This window comes from Primulina eburnea, unplaced genomic scaffold, assembly GCF_022965805.1.
Source record: "Primulina eburnea isolate SZY01 unplaced genomic scaffold, ASM2296580v1 ctg253, whole genome shotgun sequence".
Taxonomy (NCBI): domain Eukaryota; kingdom Viridiplantae; phylum Streptophyta; class Magnoliopsida; order Lamiales; family Gesneriaceae; genus Primulina; species Primulina eburnea.
Genome location: NW_027331086.1, coordinates 109,923 through 119,940, shown reverse-complemented (window position 1 = coordinate 119,940; position 10,018 = coordinate 109,923). Strand labels below are relative to the sequence as shown.

The 10,018-nt window shown below is 44.3% G+C and overlaps 1 protein-coding gene across 1 annotated transcript; it reads left to right on the top strand.

The window, feature by feature from the left end:
- The first annotated feature begins 248 nt into the window (after positions 1-248).
- On the top strand, positions 249-1,530 carry LOC140820882 (uncharacterized). The gene is made up of 2 exons (XM_073181256.1): positions 249-1,113; positions 1,505-1,530. Exons 1-2 carry the CDS (start codon positions 249-251, stop codon positions 1,528-1,530), a joined length of 891 nt encoding a protein of 296 aa, XP_073037357.1.
- Positions 1,531-10,018: the final 8,488 nt, after the last annotated feature.

Sequence of the window (10,018 nt, the reverse complement as noted above, 5' to 3'; positions counted from 1 at the left end):
CCCTTTTTCTCTTTCTTTTTTTTCCGTCTTGGGTCAGTCTTTCAAGAAGTCTGCATCTTCTTCTTCTTCCGGTTCTGGAGGGGTGCACAGCTTTGGTAGGAAAAAGATGCAATGTGGCCACTGCGGAGGCAATCACCCGACGGAGAATTGTCGAAGAGCAACGGGTGCATGTTTCAATTGTGGTGGTTTTGGTCACATGAAGAGGGATTGCCCTAATTTGGAGAATCAGAGTGGAGGGCGGAGGTTCTATGACAGGGTCTTATAGTGGAAAACAGTCTGAGGCCACTGTTCAACAGAAAGGTTTTCCTGCTCAAGGTTCTCGTCGTGGAGGAATATCGCAAGGATCTCAGCAACGCCCACGAGTTCAGGGGCAAGTGTTTGCCTTAAACCAAGAGCAAGCTGAGGAGCATAACGAGAGAGTCATTGCAGGTAATTTTCTTTTATGTGGTATTCCTGCATATTTATTGATTGACACTGGGGCATCGCATTCATTCATAGCATCAATGTTTGTTAAGAAGCATAAAATACCCTACGTGTCATTAGATGTTTTGTTGTCGGTGTCTACACCGATGGGACAAGAGGTTTTAGCTAAGCGACTTGTAGTAGACTGTTTGCTAGAGTTTGAAGGAAATTACTTGTCTGCCAATTTGATGATATTGGCTATGGAAGATTTCGATTGTATTATGGGAATCGACCTATTGACTAAGTATAGAGCGACGGTAGATTGTTATCAACGTCTCGTTCAGTTTCGTCCAGAAAGAGACGAGAATTGGTTCTTCTTTGGTGAGGGAGCTCGACCTCCAATGTCAGTAGTGTCTGCTGTAAAGGCACAACGGGCTTTAGTAAAAGGAGGAGAAGGATACCTCATTTATGCTATTGACGTATCGAAGGATGTAATCGATGTGAAGAACATTCCAGTTGTCGATGAATTTCCTGATGTTTTCCTTGATGAAATTCCTGGATTTCCTCCAGAGAGGGAAGTGGAAGCGGAGATAGAGTTGGTACCAGGAACCGCACCTATCTCCAGAGCGCCTTATAGATTGGCACCAACAGAGATGAAAGAGTTGAAACAACAGTTGCAAGATCTTCTGGACAAAGGGTACATTAGACCCAGTGTGTCTCCTTGGGGAGCACCAGTGTTGTTCGTTAAAAAGAAGGATGGGTCTATGCGGCTTTGCATAGATTATCGACAGTTGAACCGAGTAACAGTCAAGAATAAATATCCGTTACCACGGATTGATGATTTGTTTGATCAACTGCAAGGGACTTCAGTGTACTCGAAGATCGATTTACGGTCTGGATATCATCAACTTCGAGTTCATCAACGTGATATCCCTAAGACTGCATTTCGAACAAGGTATGGGCATTACGAGTTTCTAGTGATGCCGTTTGGTTTGACGAATGCTCCAGCAGTATTTATGGATTTGATGAACCGAGTATTCCAGGAATATCTTGACAAGTTTGTCATTGTCTTTATTGATGACATACTGGTATACTCTCGTAGCCTTGAAGAGCATGCACAACATTTAAGGATTGTGTTGCTAACCTTAAGGAATCACCAACTGTATGCTAAGTTGAACAAGTGCGAGTTTTGCCTCGACAGAGTTGTCTTCTTGGGACATGTTATATCCAAAGATGGGATATCAGTGGATCCTAGCAAGATCGAAGCAGTGTTGAGTTGGGCACGACCGGAATCAGCTCAAGAGATAAGAAGTTTTCTAGGTTTGGCAGGTTATTACCGGAGATTCATTTCAGGATTTTCTCAGATTGCCAAACCATTGACTCAACTGACGTGTAAGAATGTGCAGTTCGAATGGACTCATGATTGTGAAAATAGTTTCAATGAACTGCGTCAACGTCTGACAACTGCACCAGTTTTAGCTCTGCCATCTGGATCAGGAGGGTACATTGTGTACACTGATGCATCACTTCAAGGACTTGGGTGCGTTTTAACCCAGAATGGTCATGTGATTGCATATGCATCCAGACAGTTGAAGAAGCATGAAGAGAATTATCTAGTTCATGATCTAGAATTGGCAGCGATTGTGTTTGCTTTGAAGATTTGGCGACATTATCTCTACGGAGAGAGATTTGAGATTTTTACGGATCACAAGAGTTTGAAGTATATCTTCACTCAAGCAGAGTTGAATATGCACCAAAGAAGATGGATGGATTTGTTAAAAGATTATGATTGCGAAATCAAGTATCATCCAGGATCAGCAAATCTTACAGCTGATGCTCTTAGTCGCAAGGTGAGATTATCTGCACTCCAGACAAGTTTCATATCAAGTGTAATCCAAGATTGTTGTTCTCTGGGATTTCACTTCCGTCATAAGAAAGGAATGGAACACATTCGAGTATCGAGCATTTTATCTGAACCGATGTTGTATGCCAAAATCAGAGAAGCTCAGTTTTCTGATCCGAAGGTGGAAAAGTTAGCAAGGTTAGCTAACGGAGACAACACATCTGGCTTTGCGTTCCAAACAGATGGAACCTTGTGTCTGTCAGGAAGAATCGTAGTTCCAGAAGATTCTAAATTGAGAGACGAGATTCTATCTCAAGCTCATAGGAGTAAGTTGAGTATCCACCCTGGAAGCATGAAAATGTATAAGGATTTGAAGACCAAGTTTTGGTGGAAAGGTATGAAGAGAAGTGTTTACCAGTTTGTAGCCAAGTGTTTAGTTTGTTAGCAAGTGAAAGCTGAACATCGACGACCAGGAGGATTACTTCAGAATCTTCCTATCCCTGAGTGGAAGTGGGAGCATGTAACGATGGATTTTGTCACCCACTTGCCGATGTCTTCTAAGAATTGTGATGCAATTTGGGTTGTTGTGGACCGACTGACTAAGTCAGCACATTTCATTCCGTATAGTCGGGAATATAGTTTCGATCGCATGGCAAGACTATACATCCAAGAGGTTCTTAAATATCATGGTGTGCCAACAAGTATAGTCAGTGATAGAGATCCACGCTTTACCTCAAGGTTCTGGGGAAGTTTTCAAAAAGCGTTGGGAACGACATTGAGTCTGAGTACTGCCTATCATCCAGAGACCGATGGTCAGTCTGAGAGGACTATTCAGACACTCGAGGACATGTTGCGTGCTTGTGCTTTGGATTTTGGACAAGCATGGCATGATCATCTGCCGCTTGTAGAGTTTGCATATAACAATAGCTATCACAGCAGCATTGGTATGGCTCCGTTCGAAGCTTTGTATGGTAGACGTTGTCGTACTCCTTTGTTTTGGGACGAAGTAGGAGAACGACAAGTGCAAGGACCTGAATTAGTGCAGCAAGCGATTGATGTAGTGGAATTGATCAAGAAGAAGATAAAACTGCACAAGATCGTCAATCGAGTTACGCGAATACCAAGCGTAGACCTCTACAGTTTCAGTCAGGGGAAAAAGTTTTCCTTAAAGTTTCACCGTTCAGCAGGGTGATGAGATTTGGACTCAAAGGAAAATTAGCCCCAAGATTCATCGGACCTTTTGAGATCTTGGAATGTGTTGGAAATTTGGTGTATCGATTGGCTTTACCGCCGTATCTGTCCAGCATTCATAATGTCTTTCATGTATCGTTGCTACGACGATATGTAGCAGATGAGTCGCACGTTCTTAGTCTGACAGATGTTCAACTTGAAGAAGACTTGACTTATGTCGAGCAGCCGCTTTTAATCCTGGGTAGGAAAGAGAAGAAGCTCAGAAACAAGACCATTCCACTTGTTCTAGTGCAATGGCAACGCCGAGGTACTGCAGAAGCGACTTGGGAGTTAGAGAGTCGTATGCGCTCAGAGTATCCTCATTTGTTTTGAGTTGTATTTTATTCAGTTGTATTGTACTTCAGTTTTGATTTCGAGGACGAAATCTTTGTAAGGAGGGGAGGATGTAATGACCCGAATCTTTGTTTTCAATTAAGTATTAATTAAGAGATAATGATTTGTTAATTAAGTATTATTAAGGAAATGGATAATCCGATCTATCTCTGATTACATTATCTCGAGAAATCCAACTAGACCAATGAGGTTCTGACACGTGGCAGATAAGATTGTTTCGGATTTTGTGAACTAGTCCAGTTTCAGCCTATAAATGGAAGCCGATTCTTTTGTTTCCTTCACCGCATTTCTTCAGAGAGAGAGTTCTAGTTATCCTTAGGTTTTCTAGCCAGTATCGAGGGCACTTTGGTGTCGAGAAGTTTCGGAGCTAGTATCGACTCGAGGAGGGGTCGGTGAACTGAGATCGAGACATCATCAGCGGGCTAACGACGGACGCAGGTATAACCCTAAATCCTTAGATAGTGATTTAAGGATCATTAGGGAGATCTTTGTAGCATGTTTGATCTGGTTTGTTAGTGATTTCTTTATGTTGGTATTGTCTAGGTTCAGAGCTTTCTGTCAGATTGTTTTAGTGAGGTACGTGATGTACTGACTGAGATATCCAAGCGTAGTATACACACTTATATGCTGCATATTTATCTGTTGCATGATACATGTTTTACTGCTTTGGCATATTATGCATGACATATCATGTTGAGCCTGATATCGTTTGAGATATACCTCGTTTGTTGGGGCCGCTCAGCCCTATTCTGTATTGTGGACGATGGGGCATCGAGAGCTACAGTGTCCGACGGGACCCGCGGGCTCTGATGACCTGGACATTGCAGGTCCACGTCTTGATGATGAGTGTGGGAGCCAAAACATGCCTAGGGCAGATCGGAGACTACACACTCAGGCGCCTCTAGACTGAGCATGAGATTCTTGACTTGATCCTTGATATCCGAGCATATTGCATTTTGCATGCATCATATCAGTTTGTATACTCGTACATTCTCGTATTGGGCGATTGTCGCTCACGTCCTTGTTTTCATCTTGGGCACCCCATTCCACGGGGCAGGTCTTAGGTTGGACGGTTTGGACGACCAGGGCAGTGGCTAGAGCAGTTGGGTTTCGGTGGTGATCCAGTGGAGGTTTCCTGTGGTTTACTGTATTTTCGTTCAGGGTTATGTTTTGTATTTGTTATGGTTGTATTAACGTTTAAGACTGTTGTTATTGTTTTGTTTCCATTTGGGTTGTAAGATGATTAAGTATTTGGTTTCCGCTGTTTAATTGTTGGCATTAAGTTTAATGTTGCATGTTTATTAGTCTGTTTAGTAGTGGCTCGAGTAAGGGCGCTACAATAAGAGTGTAGTGACCCGTTCCAGAATCACCTACTAATCAGAACTTAAGCATGCAATTAACTTAATAAAACTGAAACAGATAAACAGCGGAAAAACAACATATACAGCCCGATCGAATCAGTAAGTACGAATACTAAAACAACCAAATCAAACTAAATCCCAAGAATAAAATACCAGCAACTACAGGTCAACCCCTGCTAGCTCCCTGTCCTCTCCCTCCTGGACCGTCCAACCTGAGACCTGCCCCATCGAATAGGGTGTCCAAAACAGAGATAAACCGAGGACGTGAGCATAAAACGCTCAGTACCGAAAGAATGAGTATACAAGACTATGACATGCATGTATGCAAAATGTACTGGATACCAGGGTCTGGGTATAACGAAAAACTGCTCAGGCAAATGACGTCAAGGTATGTAGCACTCTGCGCCGTCGCACCAGGAGGTGGCTCCCATACCATAAACCTGTGGATATACCGGTATCCTGACCACCGTCGGCCAACGGGGTCCAACCATCCACAACAACCGAGGGCTGAGCACCCTCTGAACAGGCTATCTCAAAAGATAAACAGGCCCAACATGATTATGCAAATGCCGCATAATAAACCATGCATCATATGTCAGATAATAATGCAACACATAAACATGCAACACATAGTAAAGCATACTCAACCAGGATATCTCGGATAGTACTTCCGTACCTCAAACCAGTAGATCCTAGTAATCAGCCCTAGAATCAAGCCTACAATCCAAGTGATACCATATCACTAAACCACATCTAAAAGCCTTAACTAGACTAATAGATACTTCCAAATCTCAAGGGAACCTAGAACCATACCTGCGTCCGTAGTCAGCCCACTGATGCCGCTAGCTCCCAACTAGAGCACAGCTCCGCTACAAAGCCAGTAGCTCCCTGCTAGTGCCCGAACCTCGGGAAAAGCTAGAAACCCATCAGAAACGACTAAAACGCTCTGGAACTCTCGGAATTGGTAATTGAAAAGTGAAGCCTCGCGCCTCTATTTATAGACGACGATCGGACGATCCGATCCACTTCGGAAGATCCGATCCTGTGCACTTCGGACGATCCGATCCACTTCGGACCTTCCGAACTCTGCATGTCTTCCACGTGTCCAGCCACCTGTCTTCGGACGATCCGAACCTCTTCGGACAATCCGAACCCTGACACGGTCTACTGTTGACAAGACTCGGTCTGACACCGAACCGAACGGTCCATCCGAACCCACTTCGGACGATCCGAACCTCTTCGGACGGTCCGATCCTGGTTCGTTCCTTCCGAACTCGCAGAATATAATTAATCCAATAATTACTCAATTTAGGCATCGGGATACTACATTCTCCCCCTCTAAAAAGGATTTCGTCCGCGAAATCGAGTCTGAAGAATAACAATTCTGAACAATCAATACATTCATCTCAAGAATGAATTACAAATTGAAAGCCCAACTGAAATTACAATCATAACTGAAAATGCTACAACTAGAACAACTCAGGATGCTCTGACCGCATGCGACTCTCTAGTTCCCAAGTAGCTTCTTCAGTACCTCGGCGCTGCCACTGCACTAAGACAAGAGGAATAGTCTTATTCCGCAGTACCTTATCCTTCCGGTCTAAGATCGAAACCGGTCTTTCTACAAAAGACAAATCCGGATTCAACTGAACTTCTGTCGGATGCAAAACATGGGACTCATCCGCTACGTATCGTCTCAACAAGGACACATGAAACACATTGTGAACACTAGACAGATACGGTGGCAAGGCTAATCTGTAGGCCAAATCTCCCACACATTCCAAGATCTCAAAAGGACCAATGAATCTCGGAGATAGCTTACCCTTGAGTCCAAATCTCAGAATCCTCCGAAAAGGTGATACCTTGAGAAACACTTTCTCGCCTGCATCAAAATGAAGAGGCCTGCGCTTGGTGTTCGCATAACTCGCTTGTCGATCCTGAGCAGTCTTAATCCGCTGCTTGATCACAAGAACTTTATCCTTGGCCTGCTGAATCAATTCTGGACCCTCGACCTGTCGTTCTCCGACTTCCTCCCAGAACAGAGGAGTACGACAACGTCGACCATACAACGCTTCAAACGGAGACATACCAATACTCCTATGAAAGCTGTTGTTGTATGCAAACTCTATCAGTGGCAAATGATCCTGCCAAGCTGGCCCGAAATCCATCACACAAGACCTCAACATATCCTCAAGCGTACGAATAGTCCTCTCTGACTGTCCGTCAGTCTCTGGGTGATACGCAGTACTCAAACTCAAAGTAGTGCCCAAAGCTTGCTGAAAGCTACCCCAAAATCTAGACGTAAATCGAGGATCTCTGTCACTAACGATACTCACAGGCACACCATGAAACCGTACAATCTCCTGAATGTACAACCGTGCCATCCGATCGAAAGTGAAATCTCTGTTATACGGAAGAAAATGGGCAGACTTGGTAAGCCGATCTACTACAACCCAGATAGCATCTCTATTCCCCACAGACATAGGCAAGTGAGTCACGAAGTCCATCGTGATATGCTCCCACTTCCACTCCGGAATAGGAAGATTCTGCAACAAACCTCCAGGTCGTCGATACTCTGCCTTTACCTGCTGACAGACCAGGCACTTGGAGACATACTGATAAACATTGCGTTTCATACCTTTCCACCAAAATCGAGTCCTTAAATCTTTATACATCTTGTTGCTCCCCGGATGAACACTCAACTTGCTACGATGAGCCTGGGACAAAATCTCCTCCCTCAAAGTGTCATCCTCCGATACAACAACACGACCAGATAAGCACAAAAGACCCTGAGACTGATAGTGGAAACCAGAAGTATTATCTCCATCAGCCAACCGAGCTAATTTCTGAACCTTAGAATCAGACATCTGAGCATCTCTAATCCGAGAGTACAACACTGGTTCAGACAAAATAGTAGCCACACGGATACTCTCTGATCCCTTCCGATGCTTATAATTGAATCCCATCGAACAGAAATCCTGAATAATCCCAGATACAGCACAAGTCTGAAGAGCAGACAATCTCACCTTGCGACTAAGAGCATCAGCCGTGAGATTCGCAGATCCTGGATGATACTTGATCTCACAATCATAATCCTTGAGTAGATCCATCCAGCGACGCTGACGCATGTTCAACTCTGCCTGAGTGAACAGATACTTCAAACTCTTATGATCGGTGAAAATCTCAAATCGCTCACCATACAGATAATGGCGCCAGATTTTCAAAGCAAAAACGATCGCTGCTAATTCCAGATCATGAACAGGATAGTTCTCCTCATGAGGCTTCAACTGCCTCGACGCATAAGCAATCACATGCTCATTCTGCATCAAAACACACCCTAGACCCTGCAAAGAGGCGTCGGTGTAAACACTAAAACCACCAGATCCAGCCGGTAAGGCCAAAACAGGCGCAGATGTCAACCGTCTGCGAAGCTCCAAGAAACTCTCTTCGCACTCTGATGTCCACTCAAATGAAACATCTTTCCGAGTGAGCTGAGTAAGTGGCTTAGCAATCTGAGAGAAGTTGACAATGAAGCGGCGATAATACCCAGCCAATCCCAGAAAACTGCGGATCTCGGCTACTGTCGTCGGACGCGACCAGTTCAATACCGCCTCCACCTTGCTCGGGTCAACTGAAACTCCCTCGCTAGAAATAACATGACCAAGGAATACAACCTTGTCAATCCAAAACTCGCATTTACTCAACTTCGCATAAAGCTGATTCTCGCGAAGTATCTGTAAAATAATTCTCAAGTGTTGTACGTGTTCTCGCTGATCACGCGAATAGATTAAGATATCATCTATGAACACCACAACAAATTTATCCAAGAAGTCTCGAAATACCCGATTCATCAGATCCATAAAAACTGCTGGTGCATTCGTCACCCCAAAAGGCATAACCAGAAACTCATAATGCCCATACCGGGTCCTGAATGCAGTCTTTGATATATCTCCCTGATGAACTCGAAGTTGATGATAACCAGACCTTAAATCGATCTTGGAATACACAGAGGTACCTTGCAGTTGATCAAATAAATCATCAATCCGTGGCAACGGATACTTATTCTTTATCGTAGCACGATTCAACTGCCGATAATCTATGCAGAGCCGCATAGAACCATCCTTCTTTTTGACAAAAAGAACTGGTGCTCCCCACGGGGACACACTGGGTCGAATATACCCCTTGTCAAGAAGATCCTGCAACTGCTGTTTCAATTCTTGCATCTCTGATGGAGCTAAACGATAAGGAGCTCTGGAGATTGGTGCCGTGCCTGGCACTAAATCAATGCTGAAATCCACTTCCCGAACTGGAGGAAAACCAGGAATCTCCTCGGGAAAAACATCCGGAAAATCGCAAACCACTGGAATGTCACTGACCCCGACACTGTCTGCGGACGAATCAATAGCATAGATAAGGTAGCCTTCTCCGCCCGACTCTAAGGCACGACAGGCTTTCAGAGCAGAAACCACAGGCATCGGGGGTCGCGCTCCCTCTCCATAGAAAAACCAACTGTCGCCCTCCACTGGACGAAACTGCACGAACTTCTGGTAACAGTCCACAGTAGCTCTATACACAGTCAGCACATCTATTCCCAGAATGCAATCAAAATCCTCCATCGGAAGAATCATCAAATTAGCAGTTAAGATATTACCCTCAATCTCTAGAGGACAACCCATCACTAGACGTTTAGCTAACACCGAATGACCCATCGGTGTGGAAACAGATACCACAATGTCCAAAGAAGTGAAAGGTAAAGCATGACGCTTAGCAAACCTCGCAGATATAAATGAATGCGATGCACCAGTATCAATGAGAACGTAAGCAGGTA